The sequence below is a fragment of the Labeo rohita genome, chromosome 20 (assembly GCF_022985175.1).
Source record: "Labeo rohita strain BAU-BD-2019 chromosome 20, IGBB_LRoh.1.0, whole genome shotgun sequence".
Lineage (NCBI taxonomy): Eukaryota > Metazoa > Chordata > Actinopteri > Cypriniformes > Cyprinidae > Labeo > Labeo rohita.
Genome location: NC_066888.1, coordinates 12,083,939 through 12,109,251, shown reverse-complemented (window position 1 = coordinate 12,109,251; position 25,313 = coordinate 12,083,939). Strand labels below are relative to the sequence as shown.

The 25,313-nt window shown below is 34.5% G+C and overlaps 2 protein-coding genes across 3 annotated transcripts in view; both read right to left on the bottom strand.

The window, feature by feature from the left end:
* pinx1 (PIN2 (TERF1) interacting telomerase inhibitor 1) overlaps positions 1-10,617 on the bottom strand; it is a 37,134-nt gene extending 26,517 nt beyond the window's left edge. The window contains exons 1-5 of the mRNA XM_051139423.1: positions 10,474-10,617; positions 9,976-10,085; positions 6,011-6,103; positions 5,789-5,870; positions 5,407-5,490 (exon numbers count right to left, since the gene is read on the bottom strand). Coding sequence (XP_050995380.1) covers positions 5,407-5,490; positions 5,789-5,870; positions 6,011-6,103; positions 9,976-10,085; positions 10,474-10,492 — 388 coding nt within the window. The 5' untranslated portion in view covers positions 10,493-10,617. The remainder of the gene's footprint in view (positions 1-5,406; positions 5,491-5,788; positions 5,871-6,010; positions 6,104-9,975; positions 10,086-10,473) is intronic.
* Positions 10,618-18,512: 7,895 nt separating this feature from the next.
* On the bottom strand, positions 18,513-24,325 carry tdh (L-threonine dehydrogenase). Of its 2 annotated transcripts, none has more exons than XM_051139119.1 (9): positions 24,159-24,325; positions 22,192-22,394; positions 21,993-22,035; positions 21,825-21,895; positions 20,735-20,884; positions 20,340-20,512; positions 20,157-20,247; positions 19,612-19,881; positions 18,513-19,523 (listed from the first exon to the last, which is right to left on the bottom strand). In XM_051139119.1, the coding sequence occupies exons 2-9, from the start codon at positions 22,382-22,384 to the stop codon at positions 19,384-19,386; spliced, it is 1,131 nt and encodes a 376-aa protein (XP_050995076.1). In that variant the 5' UTR covers positions 22,385-22,394; positions 24,159-24,325; the 3' UTR covers positions 18,513-19,383. The 2 variants fall into 2 exon arrangements, with proteins under 2 accessions (XP_050995076.1, XP_050995077.1); XM_051139120.1 differs by lacking the exon at positions 24,159-24,325 and adding an exon at positions 22,921-22,939.
* Positions 24,326-25,313: the final 988 nt, after the last annotated feature.

Genomic DNA, 25,313 nt, shown 5'->3' with positions numbered 1-25,313 from the left:
AACAAAATTTTGGGGTGAACTATTCCTTTAAAAACAAAGGTCTTTAAAGTGTCTGAGAGCAATGGATGAGTGGCAGTATAGTCTACCGGTGCACGTAAGGTTATGAAATCCTGCTGGAAGCAAGGTCACCGTCGAGATGGCAACGAATGTGACAGAACTCTGGCCAAACCAGATTAGCAATCACAGAGGCTTTTTCGGATCGACTTGCTAATCTGACAAGCGAAATACTAATTGACTGCCTCATAAGACACCTGGATAAGTTTTAAGCTTTTCAGTTGCAATTAAATAAACAAGGAAAAAGGATTTTCTGGAACAAGAAGTGAAGGTGACAAAAAAGATGAAGGGGTGTTCTTTTAACTGGCTGAGCAGGAAATAGTAACGATGAAAATATTGTATGCACTGGTTTGTTTCTCAAAAGAAATCAGGTCAATTATTAATGAAGGGGGTCCAAAATTGTTCCGTTCATCTGTGTAACAGCTTGACCCACTCAGCCACTCAGATGATGAAGTGCTTGCAGTTCAACTCGCATCAAGAAATACTGGATCAGTTGATAAATGGGCAGCCAATTAAATCTGGGTTACTGGTTTACGCCGCTCATGTCTGAGATGGGCGCTGGAGACGCTGGTGCCTTTCTCCTGTTCTGAAAGCCATCAATCTTTGAAACAAGCAACCTCACGGCTACCTCTATGCTGTCTAGAGCAGGGTTTTGTTTGCTTCTACTCTAAAGAATCAGTCAAGATCTTAATGAGACTAAGAGAAATATATGAAGTTATACTTTTCACTTGATTTTCCTGACAAAAGATAATCAACACCAAGAGACCTCTATATACTACATTTAAGGTTGTGACACAATTTCTATTTTTAGAATAAAAGTCATCTAAATTGTGAAACAAAAGTATGGAAACTATTTGGTGTTATAAAACAAACACTTATTTTGTTTTCTTGGTAAAATTTTACAATAAGGTGTCATTTGTTAACATTAGTTAATGTCTTAACTAACATGAACAAACAATGAACAATTCATTTATTACACTATTTAACCTTAAGTTAATAAAGATACAGTCATTCATTGCTCGTTCATGTTAGTTCACAGCGCATTAACTAATGTTAAACACAACTTGTGATTTTAATAATGCATTAGTAAATGTTGAAATGAACTAAGATTAATAAATCCTGTAGAAGTACTGTTCATTCATAGTTCATGTTAACTAATGTAGTTAACTAATGAACATTTATGATCCTTATTGTAAGTGTTACCATTTTATTTTCTACAAAATGACAACCCTTTGCTTAGATAAAGGGAATATATAAATCTAAAATAATAATAAAAAAAAACAATTATGTAAAAGACAGTAAAATTAAGATCTAAATGTTTTTTTGTTTTGTAAAAATTCCTGCAGTATGATTCAAAAGTCTAGGGACAGCACTTTTTATTTTAAAAAGAAATGAATACTTTTATTTAGCAAGAATGCATTAATTTCAATCAAAAGAGACAAAATTCATTAATATTACAAAAAGATTGATATTTTAAATAAATGCGGTTCATTTGAATCCTAAAAATAAATAAATAAATAAAAATGATTACCATTTCTACAAAAATATTAAGCAGCACACTACAATAAGAATCACCAAAATCAGCATATTAGAATAATTTCTGAATGATCATGTGACACTGAAAACTGTAATGTAGCATTGTTCATTCACCGTTCACATTAACTAATGTAGTTAACTAATGTTAAATCATAAACCTAACTGTAAAGTGTTACCATTTTATTTTCTACAAAATAACCCTTTGCTTAGATAAAGGAAATATATAAATATAAAATAATAATTAAAAAATACAATATATGTAAAAGACAGAAAAATAAGATTTAGATGTTTTCTTTTAGTTTTATAAAAATTCTTACATTATGATTAAAAAATCTGGCGACAGTACTTTTTATTATGATAAGAAATGAATACTTTTATTTAGCAAGAACATATTTAAATCAAAAGTAACAAAATGTATTAATATTATGAAAATATTTATATTTTAAATAAAAGCCTAAAAAAATAAAAATAAAAATTATTACCATTTCTTCAAAAATATTAAGCAGCACAACCATTTACAGCAACAACAACAAGAAGAAATGTTTCTTAATCATCAAATCAGCATATTAGAATCATTTCTGAATGATTATGTGACACTGAAAACTAATGACTGTTAAAAACTCAGCTTTACCACAGGAATAAATTACATTTTAATATTATTTCACATTATTTAACAATATTATTGGTTTTACTGTATTTTAAACTAATAAATGCAGCCTTGGTAAGAATAAGTGTCTTCTTTCAAACTCTTTTAAATACTAAGCCTTAAATCCTCACAGTAGTGTATGTAGGCATAATTTAATTTTGAAAACATATTTCAAACATTTAAATATCTAAACACTTAATGAGGATAGAACACTGGTACACAAGAGATTTTAATGGTTTCCAGGCTAATAGAAGTGTTTGCATTTTCCATCTACTTCAAAATGAGTAGCATTTAAAAGTGTTAGATATAACTAGTTTATCTGTAAATCAATTAAAGGCCTTAACCTAGCTACGGCTTTGGTGAGGCGTACTTAGGAAACGTACAAAGGGTGAGGCCTTGTATGGGTTACAGAGCAACCGATATCAGCAAAAGGTGATCCAATCAACAAAGCCTTCACAGGGGAGATGGGCGGAACCCCGACGCGCTGACACAATGAGCCAATTGCCATGACAGCAAACTACAAATCCGTTAGCAGTCGTAACAACCAGTGTCACGCTTGTCAAAAACATCTTAGTTCCACTTTCAGTCAAAGCAACATAAACCTCAAACAGCCTGTTATGGATCAAATTACAGACAACTTTAAGAGAACAGAGTCTGATTCCGAGAACTCGGAATTAAGTATGAATACTTTTTACCGTTAAATGGTTACGTTTTTAGAATGTAACAACAATCATATCGAGAGTAGGAAAAAGACTATTACTAATGAGCTTGAGTGATGCTTTTTCACCCCAGGAAGTCACAAAATGTGACTTCTGGAGGCAGAGGGCAGCCATAACCAATCAGAGTTGAGCTGAGGTCATGGATGTGAGGTTAGTGAAGTGGCCCAATTACCTCAGGGGGTCGTGATGAGGTTGTGTGTGAGATGTCCAGTCCGTCTCATGAGACATGAGACACATCCACTGAGAGTACTGTCTTCCTTCTTGTAGTTAAACAAAGACTTTAAAAACACAGAGACAACGACAACAACAACATTAACATTGTTTTGGATGCGGTGTTATCTGTGGGACTCATCAGGTGCTGATTGAGGCCATTTTGAGAAGTTAGCGCGCTGGCCCTTGCTCCTCACAGGAAACAGGAAGTCGAGCTTTGGAGCGGTATGCCACGGTGTCCTCTCAGGTGATAAGAGACGACAAGATTTTCCCAACATTCCTGACATTTTTTATAAACATCCATCATGGAAAATGAGACAACGTCTAAAAATACCACCCTTTAAGCATCAAGAATGCAAAACCTGAGGGCAAATAAATTTCCCCACTCATAAAGACCACCAACAAACATCAGGCCGCCCTGCTTTCCATGCTGGGAAGGATGTGAGCCATTCAGCAGGGGTCAACAGTACGTGACAAAACATTCAAGGTGATCGTTCAACTGCCAGATCAAACTCAGGTTAATTGTTTGTCTGCATGATAGTCAGAAAACTTCAACCTTCGTGAAGTGACTCTCTGTACTAGGGGCGGCACAGCCTTCTGGTTAAGCTGACCGCACAATTTGATCAAGCTGATCTACTGCAGCGGTGACCCGTGAGCTTTTACAACATAAGCCAAAGCATACAAAGTTCAGCTACTGAACACAGGAAGTGATGGACGAAGGGGGGGGTCATTTATGAAGGAAATTGAAAAATAATACAAAAAAAATTGGCCTGGCTACATGAATGTTTTTCAAATTAACACGTCATGCAGGTTATTTAAAAAGAAAAAACAACCTTTCACCACCAGACTTAAATAGACAAACCTGACTACGTAAAGAGAAACGCAAGTCATGTCTTTGTAAAAGGGTCAATCACCTAATGTGCCCATAAATAATATAATTAAGTATGAACCAAATAACTATTGTTTTTGTTTATTTTAAATAAAATTGTAAGGAGAAAACAAGCATTGAAATAAAACAACTAAAAATCAAGATACTCACTATAATTCATTCACTTAAAAACAGCTTTTTTGCCTTGAAAATCCTGAATATATTAGAAAGCCTACATTTAAAAGTATGACTTCTAAGCTCTGAAATATTTTATTGGGTACAAATAGTGAGAAAAATACACACTACCAGTCCAAAGTTTTTGAAAGGTAAGATTTTTAATGCTTGTTAAGGAAGTCTCTTCTGCTCACCAAGCCTGCATTTATTTGATCCAAAATACAGCAAAAACTGTACAATTTTGAAATATTTTTACTATTTAAAATAACGGTTTTCTATTTAAATATATTTCAAAATGTTATTTATTCCTGTGATTTCAAAGATGAATTTTCAGCATCATTACTCCATGCACATGACCTTTCAGAAATCATTCTCATATTCTGATTTGCTGCTCAAAAACATTTATTATTATGTTGAAAACAGCTGATCATTCTTTTTTTTTAGGTTGAATAGAAATGGATGAAGAGAAAGTTCAGAAGAACAGTATTTATCTGAAATCTTTATCTGAAATGTCTTTATCATCACTTTTGATCAATTTTAAGCATCCTTGCTAAATAAAAGTATTAATTTCTATAAGTTCTTTCCCAAAAAAAAAAAAAATTATACTGACTCCAAGCTTGTGAAAGATATTGCATAATGTTACAAAAGCTTTTTATTCCAGATAAATGCTGATCTTTTGGATCAAAGAGTCCTGAAAAAAAAAAAAAAAAAAAAGTACTTTCTAAATATTGATAATAACAATAATAGAAATATTTCTTGAACAGCAAATCGGCATATTAGAATGAGGATAATGCGACACTGAAGACTGGAGTAATGATGCTGAAAATTTAATTTAAAGACATTTGATCACAGGAATAAATTACATTATAAAATATATTCAGGTAAAAGCGGTTATTTTAAATAGTAAAAATATTTCACAATATTACTGCTTTTGCTGTATTTTGGATCAAATAAACATAGGCTCGGTGAGCAGAAGTCTCTTCTTTAAAAAACATTAAAAATCTTTAAAAACATTTTTTAAATTCCTTGTCCAATATGTCACCAAAAAAACTGGAAAAATCATGTAGCCTATTGTATATAATAATAATGTAATATTGAGGGGTCTTGCAGTCAAAAAGGTTGAGAACCACTGGTTTTCTCCAAATAAAGTCCTGTAGCATAATGGCTAATGTTTTAGTTTTGACAACAAAATAACTCACCCTTAGTGAATTTCATGTAATGAACCCTTTTCTTGGATGTCTTTGACTTCTCTTCCAAACTAAAACCCTGTTCCTGTGTGGGGTCTGAAAGTATACAAAAACAAAAAAGAATAAAATGTTAAAAATTATAACCATAAAAAATGTGTTATCACACATAATGCTTTAACCATAAGACTCCTAAAGCACAAGAGAAATGAAAACCAGATTGCTCATTTTAACATCACAATAGCACCACCTAGTGAACACTGGTGAGATATCAGTTTCAAAACTGCAATGATAAACATGCCAATTGGTCTGCTCTCACTGATAATTAAATTGACTTTAGTAATTCATTTTTTTCCTTTTACACAATTGGCACTTCATGGTTAAAAATTAAGCTTACAGTCATTGCCGTTCTGTCCATGACAGTTGTTAAGCTCAGCAAGAAGTTGATTAAAGTCATCCTGGTGGGCAATCCAGTTGTCCTAATAATAATAATATAAAAAAAATATAATATATATATATAAAAAATTATTAAAAAAAATAAGAAAGATTGAAAAGTGACATAAAAACATTAAACAGAACACAAAAACTCAAAGACAAGAAAAGAAGAATGTTTCCTCACCTCGTTGTTCATTGCAGTGCCCAGGCCCAGATTGTTGTTCTTGACTTTAACCTTGATGTGTTCTGTGGCCCCCTGTTCAGTCTTGCCAAGACCCTGCCATGCAAACAAACAAAAAAATTAAAACCCATCAACACACACTAATTATAAATATTAAATATTTTCATGTTACTATTCACTGATTTTCACCTTTGAATTCAATTGAAACAAAAGGAAAACTGATTTTATTCTCATTCCATTCTGAAATGTCAAATGTGAGGCCAGAACGAAATAGAGCTTTAATAAATAAATAAATAAACAAACTGAAATAAATGAATAGACCTCAGATCTCAACAATAAAGGTTTTTTTCAGTTTAGCTTTATTTGATGTTGCCAGCCAACTGGCCCAATAATAATAATAATAATAATAATAATAATAATATGAAAAAAAAAAAATCCAATAACAAAATTATTTTTTTATTTAAAATGTAATATTACTTTACTTATTCCTCCCAGCCAGAAGTAAGTAGTTACACTACTAGTTACATTATTTTTGCATTGCACACCAAAAAATTGAGAATTGCATAATTTTTGCAGCCTGTGAATAGATAAATGAAGAGTACAACTGGCTCAAACTGATGACAAGCCACAATTTCTGCTATTTGATTAAGCAGGAACAAAACTGCACAGGGCTCAAAGAGGAAGAACCAACCAAACATGTTGGGATTCTCAGCAGACGAAGTCCTAGTACCACTACACACTTTACACTTTAAATTGATGTTTTTGTCATTCCTTCTCTCTGCAAATTTAAAATAATGGCTGCATTTCCAGATACTATATAATGCGGGCTTCTCTATGTTCCGACGAAGCTAGCTTGTGCGTTGGTGACACGACAATGATTATGAAAATTGATAGGGATGATTGCATTTTTTTATTTTAAAATCATTATCAATTGTGACAAAAACTAGTAACTATATGTAGTATTACTATTAGCAGAAGTAATTAGTTACACCACTAGTTACCAGGGAAAGTAATATTATATCCGTAATGCATTACTAATAACAAGTTACGTACCAAACACTGTTTATTACTCATTTGTTTGGCACTTTTAAAGGAGAAGTCCACTTCCAGAACAACAATTTACAATAATTTACTCACCCCTTTGTCATCCAAGATGTTCAAGTCTTTCTTTCTTCAGTCATAAAGAAATTATGTTTTTTGAGGAAAACATTTCAGCATTTTTCTCCATATAATGGACTGCTATGGTGCCCTGAGTTTGAACTTCCAAAATGCAATTTAAATGTGGCTTCAAACGATCGCAAATGGTAAAAGCTAATAACACAGACACATCCAGGCAACTTAAGTCGGCGCTATACACTTGATAGTTTCTTGATAGTTGTTTTATACACTGTAATGGATTATAAGATAACTAACAAACTAGTACAGTAAGTACAAATACTTAATTATTTATGTGGTGAAATAAAAGTGGTATGCCTGCACTGTATCCCTTAAATGTCTGTCTAGTTTAAACTTGCAGCTTGCTAGCAACTGATTTCTTCATGGAAGCTTTGCATTCAAATATTTCAACTCAGATCAGCATTTCTTGTCTAATTTATTTTTGCCATACTCAGTACATAGACGTACATAGAATTTACACGTGATTCGTAGTAGTGATAAGAAGTTCGATTCATTTTACCAACTCGGACCTTTGAGTCTCGTTCAGCAAAATGAGCAAATCATTTTTCAAATAATTTCGCTCATTTTCGCAAAATACAATTAAAATGTTATGTGTTACTTCCCCTAACACATCTACTGCTTACACAAACATTGATCACACTAAAACAAGACAAAACTGTAATGCTATAAGAAACAGAAAAGATTAATTCGTTGTTTACCTGGGTCTTTAGTCTATGATTAGCTCACCTCACCTCTTATCTGACAAGTTTTTGGGTTTGTGTCGTTTGTTCATCACGTGACAGCCCCATAAGATGAAGAAACGACTTGAAAAACCCGAAGACTCGAAACAGGTGAACTAATTCCAGTGCAAAACCTAATAGGATGCTGTGCATGCGCAACTGAACGAATCACTCCCCGAGACGATTCGTTCTTCCCGAGTCACATTGAAGATTCGTTCAAGAACGACCCATTACTAATTCGCAGCATCGTGGACGTGCATCCCAGAGCCTGTGCTACACCGTGCCTAAAAAGTATACAAATTTTTATTTTTGGAAAAAAATGACTGATAGTTTCGCTAGATAAGACCCTTCTTCCTCCGCTGGGATCGTTTAGAGCCCTTTGAAGCTGCATTTAAACTGCATTTTGGAAGTTCAAATTGGGGGCACCAATGGATTGTTATATAATTATATTGAGAAAAATCCTGAATCCTGAATCCATAATTTCTTTACGACTGAAGACAGAAAGACATGAACATCTTGGATGACAAGGGGGTGAGTAAATTATTTGTAAATTGCTGTTCTGGAAGTGGAGTTCCCCTTTAACAGTTGAAAATATTAAATTTAGAAAAGTAATTAAAAAGTAATTAAATGTAATAAGTTACATTACTTTAATTAATTAATTGAAAAGTTACACTACTTATTACATTCTAAATAGAGGAACCTGTAATCTGTAACCTACAGTGATGGGAATAACGGCGTTATAAATACACGGCGTTAGTAACAGCGTTATTTTTTCAGCAATGAGTAATCAAACGAATTACTGTTTCCTACGTTACAACGCCGTTACCATTACCGCCAATAAAATACGGCGTTACTATCATTTATTATAATATAACTATAATTTTATTTTTCAGTTCATCTGAATGGATGCGCAGTGCACCTGTATTTGAAGAGCTGTAAACTCTAGTGTGAAGGCACACGACTAGCTGTCACTTTGTCTCACACACACCCAAAGAAAGATACAGAGCGACAGAGTCTCATACCATGCAGAATTGACGCGCTACGTGTAAACAATATTCTTTGTTGTATTTTCCTCTCAAAACAACGGAGCTCCTTTGGAATATTTCAGCTTTTAAGAACTGCCGGTTTCTCCGGTAGTAGGCGGAACTAATGTGCAAACAGCAATCTCATTGGCTGGCGCTCACCTATTATCGTCCCTGTTTTGATTACAGCAAATCAGTTCGAGCGAACGCAGACAACGTGATTAATATTCATGAACCCAGCAGCTCATTAAACCTTAGTGTGTTTAATATTGTTAGTAATAGTAGAATTCGTGGTATTAACAAGACGTGCATAGAAACACTAAATTACATATCACCACCAGTCCTAAGTTCAGTCAACATGACAAACATGCATTCATACATGGTTATTCTAATTACTAAAGTTCTAATGGCTAAAGTTGAATGCTAATTATAATTATAATATTATATCAGATATTTAATATTAGTCTGGTGAGCAAACTAAAAATGTAATTAATTTCATTAAAATTTCATTCATTTAACACATTTAATATTGGGGTCATCCAAGTTATTTAATATATATACATATATATAATTTTTTTTTTTTTTTTTTTTTTTTTTTAAGCAACACAATAGTTACTTTGCCTGGTAATTAGTTACTTTTATAATGATGTAACTCTGTTACTAACTCAGCTACTATTTGTGAGAAGTAACTAGTAACTATAACTAATTACTTTTTTAAAGGTACCTGCCCAACACTGGTAACCTATTACATTTCCAACGTAACATTCCCAATTCTGCACAAATACTACTGCAATGTAAACGACTTCCCATCAACTTCCCATCTGTGCCAGCCAGCTTGCTAATGTTACCTTGGCAATATTTGAAACACCTTTGTTCAATAACACAAAACACAATGTTTTATTTGATGTGGCAGCTGTCAAAGAAAGTGTCATCTGTCAAAACAACCGACATTCGCTGCAGTTTTCGAGCGCCTTTTATTGTTGAGATATAAAACGCATATTCACTACAGAAATTTGACGTGTTTTGTTTTATAATGTTTTAAGCCTGTTACCTTTCCCTTTGACCAGCCCATGCGTTCCAGCATTTTCTGTCCGAATTTGGACTCATCGTTGCTCCACGCGCTGTTTCTGGGGTCCACAGACCACTTCTGTTTACGACGAGCTAATGAAAAATCAAAACAATCAGACGTGTGTTACAAACTCTCAATATTAAACCACTGAGATTATGACACATCTACTTTCATGTTACTTTTGTATCAGAAAATATCATGTAAGAAATGTCACAGAGCTAGTTTGTCTATGACAGACAGTATAAAGCAGAATATATGTATTTGACAACTCATATGATTGGCCTTAATATTAAAGAGCGACGATGGCTAGCCTGCTAGCACACAAGCTAAACATCGTGGAGGAAAGCAAGAATGACTTTAATATATCATATTAATCCAAATCAAATGCGCACTCCTAATACAAACTTACAAAAAAATTGACAACTATTATTTTAAAACTTATAAAAGTATCCTAAAATACATTCTAAATCATAAACTCACGTTCGGCAAGCATGGACATCTTGAGGGGTCCTCGAACACATGGAGGAAAAGGGAGGTTGTCCAATTTGTGCCTGATTAAAATGAATGCATGGAATACGTGAATGAAAACATCTAAAACATTATATCATTATGATACAATATGTTATTATCTAAAACAAACAAAAAACTATATCAAACGCGAATTTAGATTATTTACGCCATCAATACAAGTATTCGTGTATGCGCTGGTGGTTTGCAACAGTAGATGGCGTAAGCGGGTTAACTTTAAAATCATGTCTAATTTAATTAAACAAGTAATTATTGACTGCTGAAGATCTATTTGAGCTTTTAGAGACTTTTTATTTAATGTAACTTAATTTAATTATAACAGTATCAAGCTTTAAAACAAACTTGTTAATTGATACACTGTTGTTAAAAGCAGTTAAGATGACATCAGTACCAAAGATTAAGATAAAAAACTAAATACCTACGTTAGATTCCTAATATATACCTGCCCTGTGTTAATGTAGTCCAGTTTTAAAGTAAAATGAGTTTATTCTGAATCCTGTGTGAAAGTGTTTTACTGAGCTTTTGGACAATGCTTGTTACTCTCTTAGGTCTCTTAGCATTGTGCTGACTCTGAAGAGATTACTATAGCAACCCAGATATTGAGGACACTGTCTAAACGGATCAGATTTCAACACTTATAGAATTACACTGTGGATAGTCAGTCTCAAAGATCAGATTTGAAAACCGAATCAGATTTGTGTGCAATGTTAGCAAAGATACTGTTATGAAATCCATGTGTGCTTATTTTTATTGAATGTGCACTGGTAATCTACTTTGAAAAACTGCACTAGCAACTTAATGAAATAAAAAGCCACCAAACTGTATTTAAAGAGAGTACATTTTCATTAATGTCTTTTAACACACTTTGTTCACCCAAAAATGAAAGCTGTTCTAATTTACTCACTCTCATGTTGTTCCAAACCTGCATGATTTTCTTTCTTCTGCTGAACACAAAAGGAGATATTTCGAAGAATGTTGGTAGCCAAACAGTTGACGGTACCCATCGACTTATATAATATGGAAAAAAATACTATGGAAGTCAATGAGGACCACGTTCTTCAAAATTACTTCTTTTGAGTTCTTTGAAATAATGGCAGTAAAAGTTACATTAAAGTACACTTTAAATCTTTATGTTTCAAGACTACACTACCAGTCAAACATTTTTGAACGGTAAGATTTTTAATGCTTTTTAAAGAAATTTATTTGATCCAAAGTACAGCAAAAACGACATTTTGAAATATATTTTCTATTTAAAATAACTGTTTTCTATTTGAATATATTTTAAAATGTAATTTATTCCTGTGATTTTAAAGTTGAATTTTTAGCATCATTACTCCAGTCACATGATCCTTCAGAAATCATTCTAATATGCTGATTTGGTCAAACATTTATTATTATTATGTTCAAAACAGCTGAGTAGAATTTTTTCAGGTTTCTTTGATGAATAGAAAGAACAACATTTATCACAAATAGAAATCTTTTGTAACGTAGGAATGTCTTTATTAATTTTTTGATCAATTTAAAGCATCCTTGCTAAATTAAAGTATTAATTTCTATCATTTTTAGACTCCTAAAAAACTAAAAGACTCCAACTGTTTAAAAAATTAATAGTAATAATAATAATTTTTAAAAAATATTAAACAGTATAAATACTGTCTTTGCTGTAGTTTGGATCAAATAAATGCAGGCTTGGTGAGCAGAAGAGACTTCTTTAAGAACATTAAAAATCTTACTGTTCAAAAACTTTTGACTGGTAGTGACTGTAATTTCATTATTACAAATGTGTAATTACAAATATATCTAAATACAATACACAACTTTCAGTGAAGAAATTACATAGTTATATTTTAGTTTACCATCAGTACATTGAGCACTTTATCCATATTTCAATAAAGTATTTATGAAATTACATATAAAGATACTTAAAGGTACTTAAGTCTTACCTAAGTGTGTCAAAAAATAAATAATTGCATTCTATATAAATTATAATACACATAAATAACATGCAGTTAAGTGTCTGAAAACATTACATTCAGTTCACCCTTATGTGTATTATTTCCATAATAAATATTATTTTTTACAATATGCTGATTTGTACTTCTTTTTCACATTGACATAGTGTCATATCTTCATTTGTATACTATTCTTTTTGTTGCATGAAAATCAAACAGAGTCCAACTGCTATTACACACAGGTTTCACTTATTTGTGCTTTGCACAGTTGTATTTTTAATACATTTGTCTAAACTGCAGAGAAAAAAATATAATCAGCTATAAATAACATAAGGTCATGAGACTATAATTACTTCTAAATTTATTGTGCTCTAATTATTGGGTGTATTTAGGTTTTAGGCACAACAAACTACAATAATTACCTGAGAATCCTTTTACCACGAACACAGGTGTGAGGAAAAGGTCTGGGGATGAAATTAAAACAATATTAGTGCCAACTTACATAAGAATGACTGCAGTCTCTAGGATTCAATGAGCTGAGTAAATAAAGTATAGATAAATTACTTATTTCATATAAACCATACCCCATTATTATGCTATCAGAGTTTACGGGTTATCCAAACAAATATTTTGAATAAAATGGAAAATGTTTGTTTTTATTGACATTTAGTAAAGAAATCTATCATATCGCGTCAAAGGTCAAACTCTTTAAATGGGAATTTATAAATCCATTCTCACAAGACTGAAATTCCATGATTCCAATTTGGACATAACGCATAATTTCACTGCAATGGGAAACATGTCATTACGGAGGTGAAGGCTGATCTTTAGCTAGAGGTTGAAGAGTTCATCTGCTGTCTGTGGTGATATACAGCGAAAGAAGAAGAGTCTGAGTGATTAATGAGAGCTCATCTTGAGCTGCTGCTGATGTCTTATTGAATTCCCATCTCACTGGTCATTGATCTTGCTGTACACTGCACAACCACCGAGGTGAAAATGTCACAGATTGAATTGCCATTAGTAATCACTTGGAATCGGCTAGAAAGGGATGTGCTGGAGTGTGTACTGTATATCATTTTGTTCATGGTTTTGATGGTATTTATCTAAAAATACTCGAGGCACTTAATACAGTGCACTTTGGTGTCCAATGGCTTTCTGGAAAACACATTAGAGGCACAAATCCCACCTTTTATGTTTGTTTGTTTTCTGATAACTATGTTTAACATTTTTTTTATTTAAAACAATTCTCAGAAACTGCTAGAAAATATCATTATTATTTACAAATAAATGACAAGTAACACAATGGATTAAAAAAAACTTTAAAAGTATTTTCCTGTAAAACATGCTCCTGTAGTCTTTATTTACAACTTTGAAAAATATTTTTTACAGTGTATTAAGTGTGTTAGATACAATATTGGCATACAATTAACCTATCACTAAAAGTAGCTAAGGAAACACAATTCATTAAAAGCCAGGGGGTGAAAACTTTTGGAATTTAAAGATCAGGGTAAATTTCACTTATTTTGACTTCTGAACAACATGTAAGTATCTTCTGTAGCTTCTGAAGGGCAGTACTAAATGAAAAAAATATGATATTTAGGCAAAATAAGAAAAATGTACACATTTTCATTCTGTTCAAAAGTTTTCACCCCCTGACTCTTAATGCATGTTTTGAGCATTTGAATCTTCTGTAATAGTTGCATATGAGTCCCTCAGTCGTCCTCAGCGTGAAAAGATGGGTCTCAGAATCATAAAGTCATTGTTGGAAAGGGTTCAAATACACGAAAGTGCTGAAAAACCAAAGAATTTGTTTGACCTGAAGGATTTTTATGAAGAACAACAGGCAGTTTAACTGTTCAGGACAAACAAGGAACTCATGAGCAACTGTCACTAAACAAAAAACACAGCTGTGGATCATTCAGGTAAAAACACAAGAATCAAGCGTATGTAAACTTTTGAACAGGGTCATTTTTATAAATTCAAGGTCATCTTATTCAGGTCAGTACTGAATAAAAAATAACATGCATTTTGTATGATCCCTCTTATTTTGGTAAAATAATTAACATTTTGCATATTTTGCAAGGTGTATGTAAACTTTTGACTTCAACTGCATATGTTTTGTTTCACCTTTTTTGCCTGTTGATTGTATATGCTCTTCATGAAATCATCAATGCCAATAAAGAACATTTATTTTTGCATTCACGTAAAGGGTCTTTTCCATTCAGAAAGACCACAGTATGGAAGTCCTTTTATGGTTGTTGAGGATGATTGCTATGCGTTTCCATAGCAACAAGTAACTGTGAGACAGCTGCAACACAGCATTTTTTGGCACTTTCCACTTTAAAAAACTGACCGGGCTTGTTTATACACCGACCTTCACTCAACGCAGACAGACTGCCAGCTCTGATACTCAATATTCACGCAGCGTGTTGACACACTCCTGCCTCTGGGATTGGTGGAAGGTGTGTTCGTGGAGAGGTGTGTTCACACAATGAATGCTTATACAACGTGACACACCTTAACAGGAAGCACTCTGCCTCCATCAGACATTTGAACTTTATTGCTCAGTTCTAGGAAACTCAGCAGGAGATTCCTGAATTGGGGCAAGAGTATCACGAATGGGAGGAGGTTATGCTGTCACGTGAGTGGGCACACAAATGTGTTATGTAATGTCTGCATGACATTTATATAGATTGTTCTCTCCACTTATATGGGGTAGATGTTGGGCAGGTTTTACAGTACAAACCCATGTCCACAAAACTGCCTGAAAAAAAGTCTTACATTTAATTGTTTTAAAGTTTTGAAGAGCTAATCACTTGTTTTATCCCAGAACTGACACACAATTGGTTGTATTTCTATATATTACTTGAATAAAACCAGAAAAACGTGTAAGTGTGAACACTTTTTTTTTTTTTAAAGTTTTTCTTTATGGGATAGTTCACCCAAAAATTTTAATTCTGTCATTAATTACTCACCATGTTGTTCCAAACATGTAAGACCTTCGTTCATCTTCAGAACACAGATATTTTTGATGAAATCCGAGAGCTTTCTGACCCTCAGCAATGCAACTGAAATGTTCCGAGGCCCAGAAATGTAGTTTGGACATTGTTAAAATAGTCCATGTGACATCAGTGGTTTAACCATAATGTTATAAAGCTACGAGAATGCTTTTTGTGCACACTAACCCGGAAAAGAAGAAAAAGTTGAATAAACTATTTAAGTATTTAAATAAAGTAATAAAGTATTTATTCAATTATATTCAAATTTATTTATTTATTTATTTATTTTATGCACAAAAAGTATTCTTGTAGCTTTCTAAAATTATGGTTGAACCACTGATGTCACATGAACTATTTTATCATGTCCTTACTACCTTTTTGGGCCTTGAATGTGTCAGTTGCGTTGCTGTCTATGCAGGGTCAACGAACGAACGAACCCTTTAATCTACCAACACGTTGTGTAATTGTTCTGGTGCAACTTAACACGATCAACAAGGTGTGTGGGAAAAAAGAACCGTTATTTTTAGACCACCAGCAACACTTGTGACGTCAAGGAGTCAGAGCAAACAAAAGATTGAAGTTAAAAATAATTTAATTTTGCCAATGTGTTTCAGCACACAGGCCTTTATCAGGGCTAAAAGATTACAGGTATACATAAAAACTCCTTTAAATACAAACAAGGACAAAATTTAAACTTGCAAACAGCCAATGAAAAAAATAGATAATATATTGTCATAACATATCATTATGGTAGATAATAAATCTACCTACACATATATTATTATATTTTTACATTAACAGTGTTATCAATATTGTATTTATTAAAGTCATGTATGAATCTCATCAAGTTAGTTTTTTTTTTTAAGCATTTTACATTTATTCCAAAATAATAACTCAAGGCAGTAACAATTTAAACAATATATCTTATTTGTGAACTGATGTTCAGCTATTCTTTTTAATAGTTAACTTTGAACTATTTTTAATTTTTCAGATCATCAGTCATCAAAGCTCCGTAAATACTGGTCACAGACACGGAGATTTACTTTAAATTTCACCAAGCTGATTACTCACTAAAAACTCCCACAGAGTTTAAATTTATGAAAATACTTTATATATCTTTAAATATCTTATATAAAATATATATTTTATGAAACCCATTGAACTCTAAACTTGCTATAAAATTAAAACCATAAATCTAAACAAATTGTGTTCCAAATTTGAGGTTGATATCTCAAAGAATGAGCTTTCAGGAAGGCGTTGTTTGGGTGCAGTACCAGATTTTCCTAATTAGGTGTCAGCAAAACTGCGCTGGTGCACACAGTGGTTGGATTTGTGATTTGCAGTATTTTTTCTCTTAAAAATATTACAAGCACACACATTTTTTATGGCACACATACAAACCACACTCTGACATCCATATCAACACAGCCACACAGTTATAGCTGCATTATTTATCCAACTGGCTCTATAATACGCAGAAGCAGAAAACAGAAATAAAGTGAGTATTTGATTTATTGGCCAAATCTGAAAAAATGGCACCATCTTGTAAAAAACTGTATATATATCCTGCTTACTAAGTCCTTCTGTATTTGATTTAGCAGCTTCCACATGTTTTTTCCCCATGGTTTAGACAGTATAAATTAGCAGAACAACATATTCAGTAGTACATTAACTGTGCAATCCATGCTGTTGTTCACATCCCAGTATTGCAAATACACGTATCCGGGTAACTGACCAAATTGTGACGTAAGTGCAAACCCTCTATTACCCTCTGTTTTAAGAAAAGACACTGCCTCCCTTGCCTTCTCAGAGGAGACGGCCCTGTCATGTACCACGTACCAACAGCACATTTTCTCACATTTCACCACAGTTTGGTGTCATCTTTGGTGGTCAAGTCAAGGTCAGTGTTTGTTTTAATGCATGCCTCATACCAGTGAGGATTCCAGACATTGTGATGTGCCACGGTCTCTACATTCTACAAACACGTCATGAAATGATGAACTTACGAAAGGACGGAGTGTTATGAAATGATGGAAGTATAAACACATTAGTGATTTTGCAACGAAGTTACTAAACAAAAGATTCAAACACAGACGGAAATTAAACCTGTTTCGGTCACTTAAAGTTATATATTTTTAGCGTTTTGAAGAAAATGAATCACTTCAACTGTAAACCTGTGTGGGGACATTTTTGTGTCACACCATTGCTCCCATTGAGCAACAGTAAAGACAAACAACACTATTTGTGCTCACAGATCACATCATTATACTTGAAATTCATTTGGAAGAACTGCTGACAGATGAAACTGTCGACTCACATTACAGGTGGCAGAGGCTCCTTTGCCAAGCACTTCACCACAAAAGCCACACTATCGAAACTCTTTTTTTCTGTTCAGCGGTATTCGAGCTAGAGACGAACAGAAAACTTTAAAAAGACATGAGAAGATTTAGTTAATCTAATCATTCGAGCAAACCTGGAAAGTGTCTCGCAACCTACAGTTAGTCTGCGTTGCCAAGTACTTACATAACCAATTGATCAGATAACTGCTGCTCATATTACAACCCTACTTTATGAAAGAATGACAAATCTTTTGTTACTGGATATACTGTACAAACAAGTGTTATGTAACCAGCTTTCAAAGTGTACATTTGAAATCTTCATAAAAAAGAGACTCAGTCTAATGCCACTACAATGTTTATGTGGCACGGCTCCAATCAAAACATGCCAAGACATAGCTGCGGATAAGGAAAACAACAAAGAAATGCTTCAGTGATAACTTAGGGAGATTATAGTTTTAGGTCAGTGCATTATGCACTAATCGCTTTGATCAAGACGACGCAATGTGAACGTGCATTAATGCACTTGTGCAGTCATGGCTGCGAGAGATTGCCATGAAAACGGTGATTGTATTTCCCACAAACGTTTAAAAACAGGTGGCAGGTACTATTTAACAAGCGCTGATAAATACAAAGAAAATGAATCTCACTTATAAAAAGTATATTGAACTCACATGACTTCAAATGAAAGACGATGCAAAATGTTAAAGATAAAAAAAGCTTTATTGACACAAATTTTGTAATCAAATGAACAAAAGATGTGGATTCAAAGCTTAACTAATAAACTAAAAAATAATTTAAACTTGTTTCCCACTCTCCCTTTCATATGGGATAATATATTCCCTGTGGGAAAACATTTATGGGCAAATGCAAGATATGTAAACTGCATTTAACAAAAAGTGACCTCATTAAAGTAAAGTATGCAGCAAACATTTAAAGCAAGACCAAATCTTGCATTTCATTTGTGACTGGTCTGAATAAATAGAGTGCACAAGAGAGGAAAAGCAACCAGGAGGGATATGATAACGTAATTTATCATGCCGACCCTCACTTTCCCTGTAGATCTGAGTCCCACTTTGTTTATTTTAGAATGGGCTGAAGCTGCTGTAACAATTCCTGTTACTCCTGAACTCGGCCATCAGCCTTTTCCCCTCATATATTATATTCTTCTACATAGGTACAGAATATTATTTCTCTTAAATAGAAGAAAAAAAAAACAAAAAAAACAAAGAGTTGAATTTAGGAAGCTAAGTTTTAGGATCTGCAACATTCATTTTTGGTTTTATTTGCTTTGTGATCCTTTTTCTCTAAATGCAAAGCACAAGAGGATCATGTCAGGTCCACTCCTTTTCATTTAGCTTTGAAAACACCTGATGGTTTTCCACCCTGTCCTAAAAAGAGACTTGACCTCTTTGTATAACCTGCAATTATACATATAGTCTGTGCTAGTCACAAAAGAATATACAGATGAGACAAAAGAGAACAGGGAATGACTATTTACAGACCATGGAGCTCTCTTCTGCATCACTTATAATCTTTATGAAATGTACATATTTTCAGTGTTCATGAGTGGACTCAGTTGGCTTGGGCGACGCGGGTATCTGAGCCAATGAAGTTGAGCATCGTTTGGACCAACTCTGGCAGATCATAGTCGTGCTTCCAGCCCCAGTCAGTTCGAGCGTTGCTGTCATCAAAGTTCATGGGCCAACTGTCAGCTACGTAGACAAAAAAAACAACCATTTTTGTACCATTGTCGTCATTTATATTCACCAAAATGTGAAGTGAAGATGTTTTAGATCATACCTATAGCCTGTCGTACAGAGTCAATCTCATATGAAACCTGAAGATCAGGCAGCTGTTTCTGGACCTCATTTGCAAGCTCCTCTGGAGTAAAGCTCATGGCATTGATGTTGTACGTGCGCATACTGAGCGTTTCCGCCGGCGCCTCCATCACTTCCAGCGTGGCCCGCAAACAGTCATCGATGTACATCATGGGCAACCGTGTGTCTGGTTTCAGGTTGCATTCAAACTTTCCCGTCTTGACTGCATCGTGGAAAATCTGCACGGCGTAGTCTGGAAAAGCCAACAGAGATATTTTTTTTTTGGTCAGCAGCCTCATGCAACAGTCTGACAGCAACAGCTGTCGAAATACTTTTCAGGTTTTCACATGTGACTTTAGGCAGTCGGAGGTGTGGTTCACACGGCAGGCTGGCATTGGTGCAGGCGATCAGCATATCTAAAAATATGCAACACCCCCTTTCTGAGAATGTGCCAGTTGCATAACCTCGCTTATGTACGTGAGCAAGGTCATGTGCCAAAAAACACAGATGGAGCAGAGTGCACCGTACCTGTCGTGCCACCGCCAGGCTGCGAGTCTGCCGAGATGATGCCAGGGTACCGAAGACAGCGGAAGTCAAGGCCGTATCGGTGGTGGTAGTACTGGAGAAGAGGATTGTGGGTAAACATTGATATTTGGCAAAGAGGTGGAATACTTTTTGCATTTAATAAAATAAGGGTGACTGGTGTCTTACCTCCCCCATGAGCTCCGCATGGACTTTAGAGACGCCGTATATAGTGCGTGGTCTCTGCACACAGAGGTCAGGAGTGGGATTTCGAGGTGAAGTTGGTCCGAAGGCACCAATGGTGCTGGGCACGAAAAGCCGAAGCCCGTGTTCTGCTGCAATGTCTAGGATGTTGTGTAGTCCTACAGGAAAAATAGATTTAGAATTAATTTAGTAATTTCTATTTAGTCTCACAATTAAAAATTAAAATAAAAGAGGCACTAGAGCAATAAACTTTCAATTTGCTCTTTGATAGATATACAAAGTAAACGTTTAAACACTCATTAAAGTTATTAAAAAACAGATTACTTTCTAAATGGCTATTAACCATGATTGCACTCTGTTAAAGTTTTCTGAGGTCGTACCTGTGATGTTGACCGCTCGTGCCAGTGGCACATTTGCCTCCCCGACGGCACTTAGAAGAGCACTGTAATGCACCAACCAGGTGATTCTGTTGTTTACTACAATCTCTCGCAAGTTCTTGTAGTCCAGAATGTCAGAGTAGATGAAAGGGCCTGTGTGAAAGTGGTTAAGAAAAAATGTAAGTGTAATCGACATGTCTGTACTCGTTTAATCCTTGTAGCTCTCTACTGTAGCTTGAACATATTTCTGAATATTAAAGATGTTAAACTACTAAAAACGGTTTAGAAAAACTACTAAAATGTATGGTGGAAATGAACACGTTCACATGAATGCTAAATCAAGGTAATTAGTTTATAAGACATTTTACAAAACAGGTCATTAACCACCATAATAAAGGTAATTAGCATTTCTTTAGACATTTAAATTACCTCAACATATGGAAATTACAAATTATCCATAACAAATGACTCTGTAGACTACATCTGGCAAACACCTGTTTAAACAGATATGGTATCTGTAATGGCACATATTTCTCTTATTAAATAATGTATGTGACCCTGGACCGCAAAACCAGTCATAAGGGTTAATTTGCTAAAAAAAAAAAATAAATAAATAAAAAAAATAAATAAATAAATAATAATAAAAAAAAAAAAAAAAAAATAATAATAATATATATATATATATATATATATATATATATATATATATATATATATATTTATTTATTTATTTATTTATTTTTATACATTATCTGAAAGCTGAATAAATAAGCTTTCCATTGATGCATGTTTGTTAGGATAGGACAATATTTGGCTGAGAAAGTTGTCCAAATGAAGTTCTTAGCAATGCATATTACCAATCAAAAAGCATGTTTTGATATTCTTATGGTAGAAAATTTACAAAATATCTTCATGGAACATGATCTTTACTTCATATCCTAATGATTTTTGGCGTAAAAGAAAAATAATTTTCACCCATACAGTGTATTGTCTATTGCTACAAATATACCCGTGCTACTTATGACTGGTTTTGTGGTTCATGGTCTTATATTAAGAATCATAGCCTTTCATCTAAGATGAACAAAAGACATACCACTGTGAAAAACGTTGCTTGGTGGTTTCCTGATATCTGAGAGGATCACGTTGTTTTTTCCAAATCGTTTCCTATGAAACAAGAGGGATAATTTTGTTATATACATTTTATATGTAAAACATTACATTTGTAAGTACACACAATATATATGTACTGTAATGTGCATACCTTAACAGTTTAGCAAGCCCAACCCCTAATTGCCCAAGGCCACCTAACAGAGAGAGAGAGAGAAAAAAATGATCAAATATCATGCAGAAAACTCAGTAGGGGAGTCAGGATCCACCCTTCTGAAAAATGTGCTAAAACCAGTGTCATGAGTGTAACAAGTCTCAACCTTTGTTTAAATAAAGCCTGACGTTTTTCATACCAGTGATGAGAACTTTGGGGTGGTCCGTTTCAGAGAAGGACACCGAATGAAAGCTGCTGGCATCAGATCCAGAGGTGACCTGACGCGGAGAAAAGCTGATGTTGCGTATCGCCACCGTCAGAGGCTGACATCCACACGCAGGGGCCAGCAGGGCCTGCTTTGCCACCTTACTAAGGGCTCTGACGACTGGCATACTCAGTTACCTGCAAAACAAGGGTGGACAGGCATTGAGACATCACTCATTATCAGAGCCTAATACATTCTAAGCAAAAGAACGAAATGTGCATTGTCATCATTCACTCATCATTTACATAATCAAACCTGTATGAACTTCTTTCTGCTGAGGAACAAAAGAAATATCAGGCATAATGACAGCCTCAGTCAGCATTCGCTTCTGCTGTTTGTCATTCTGCCTAACATCTCCTTTTCTGGTCCTCAGAAGCAAGTCACACAGGTTGGAAGATATTGGACATCTAAATATAAAAGCTCGTGCTGTTTCCGGATTAACATTTCGAGTCAAAGATCAAACATATGCTTCTTGAATCAGTGCTATTTCAAACGTGGTCACATGAAGCTCAAAACGGAGACGCACATAAATTATACCAGGTAAACAAACTTAAACGAACTAAACCTAACGCAAGGCGCTCCAAAGCTCTATCCTTATTTTAAATTAGTACAGTAAACCGAAAAAGAAATAAATTTCTAGCCTGTCATCGACGAATTCTTTACCTTGCAAATGTAAAAGCACGAAAAGAACGAAGAAACGTCATTTGAGCGTATTTATACTGCCCTGCCTTCGACGTCAGCCAATCACCACGCGAGCCCCGTGAACCGAGAACGGTGGCAAGATGCCCAACACATCCTTTAGTTGGACCTCCAAAGACTTTATTGTGCCAAGTCTGTGCGGAGTGTTCTGTTCGGGTCCCCTGTTTTTTGCTTCACAATACTCTAACACACAATCCGAGCCTTGCTATCAACCGGTTGATCTTGAACTGAAAGGTCACCCAGACTTCTGGGAATATTGGATCAGTTTAGGCAAGTTTTAAAAGGCTTTTTCTCAGTAGGGCGTAATGCTGTGATGTCTTGTTTAATGTTCACACTTAGTAATTAATCCTTGGTAGACACGTTTCGAGATTTCACACTGTACATCTGTAAACTCCGCATTAACGTTCTTTATTGCATTTTTAGTAGGCTAATACAGCACCCCATGAGCGGGGGGACGGCTTTAATAAATGCTTGGTCATCTATGGCCATGTAGACTCTGTGGTCGCTTTAAATATTCACATAATAAAGCAAAAAACATACAGTCACTCTTGCCGCTAGTGTACATTTTAATCCGTTTTCTACACTTGAAAGCTCATGAATATTTAATGAGATAAGCACTGAGGGAGTTCATGATTGGTTGTCTGTTGCTAAACAAATCGCTGTAACATTCTTGCCCAGTTAGCGCTATAATTAGTTCTATAACCTCGTTAAAATAACTGATAACCTCGTTTTAAAATGACAAATTATTAAACCCAGGGGTACAGGGGCTGAACTCATGTGCAGTCTTGACTTCTGCTGGCAGAATAGCGGCTATGTGAAGAACGTGAGCAGACCGACGTGTTCACTACGACTAACGTTACACCCTATGAACATCTTAAAATAAGAGTCACGTTGTCAGGATTGACAGGAAACACTTAAAGGGAAGTCTTGCGTTTTCGGGAAGGTGACAAAATGAGGAAGATGCATATAAGATGTCCACGCCTTGAGATTCTTTATAGGCCTAAAATCGCATAGATTTTTAGCATAATGCTGTAGAATAAAAAGCGATGAGGTTAAAAAAAAGTGGAAGTGAAAAATAAGCCATCATGCATTTTTTTATCGTTCCAGTCAAGGCCATGGGAAGCCAGCGTTCAGATAAGGCTCTAACTGAAATCAGTCTTAAAAGCAAAACGGAATCGATTTCAGTAAATGAATTCACTTACCTATTTACTAGAATACGATTCAGAGATTAGGCAGAAAACGTGTTTTTCTGGGCGAGATGAGCAGCTTGCTTTAGCTGGTTTTCCCTTACTGATGCTTCATTCACTATCTTCCAGTATTGCATCAGCCCGCCGCGGAGGTTTTATATCCGCAGCCCAAGAGGCTTTCAAGAGAAGCCGGCTGCGCTCTGATTGGCCGGCGCTGGAGGTGAGGTCCTGGCCACGCCCTCCCCCTGACGTCTGTAGAATTGAAACATGACGACTGAGGGGTCTTTTCAGGGCTGCACATGTTCAACCCCCATCTCACAACGAATGCAGTCAGAGGGACGTTTGGGGGTTGAAAGTGTGAAAGTGAGAGACGGGAAGCTCATAGTAAACTGTGGGAGAGCAAATTTCTTGTTTCTATCCACCTTTTTCTTCCCGTAAAGAACTGGCGCGGCCATTTGTAAATTTTATGGGTCAGGCTTCCGGTCTCATTTGCGTCCGCTTATTTTTATCTGTACAAAACAGCTCGTTTTCCTGCTTAATATTGCAAATTGGTGTGTTTTACCATAATATTTTAATATATAATCAATATATTGAACACACACTGGTTTGTAGTGCTAACAGTTTTACCGTTTACTTCTCATTATTGAACCAGAAGTCTGACCCATACGCTTATGATAAATCACCTAATGAGGAAAATGTGCTTTTTTAGTGTTTTCTACCACAAAATTTAGTCCAAATTTTATTTTTAAACCATTTTAGCCAACACTGAATTACCTTTAGAATAATCATTATAGTTAACATTATTACTACAACTTGTAGTAACTTCTACTACTTAGTAGCGGTAGTAGCTTTGGCTTTGAGATTTTTTAAATTCATGTCACCATATTAATAAAAATAAAATGTAAACTTTAAAGAAGTAAAAGAAAATTAGAAAAGAAAATATCGTTAAAATGGTGAAACCATAAAAAGAAATTGAGACCAGTTACACAAAGGTTTACAGTTTAGCTTATTATTTACAATTTAACCTAAAATCTTGATGTTGATTAAAAAAAAGTGACTACTTATTTCTGTAATAACTTATTGCATTTTTTTTTACATTATTTCTAGTGCTGTCAAACGATTAATCTGTCCAAAATAAGTTTTTGTTTACATAATGTGTATTGTGTATAT

Bases quoted from the DNA above. Each gene is read 5' to 3' on its own strand.
- tdh (XM_051139119.1), bottom strand. From the start codon at position 22,384: ATGCCAGTCGTCAGAGCCCTTAGTAAGGTGGCAAAGCAGGCCCTGCTG. The intron at 20,513-20,734 runs GTACGACCTCAG...TTTTTCCTGTAG, and splicing joins ACGAGCGGTCAACATCACAG to GACTACACAACATCCTAGAC. The intron at 19,524-19,611 runs GTATGATCTAAA...TTGTCTACGTAG, and splicing joins CTCTGTACGACAGGCTATAG to CTGACAGTTGGCCCATGAAC.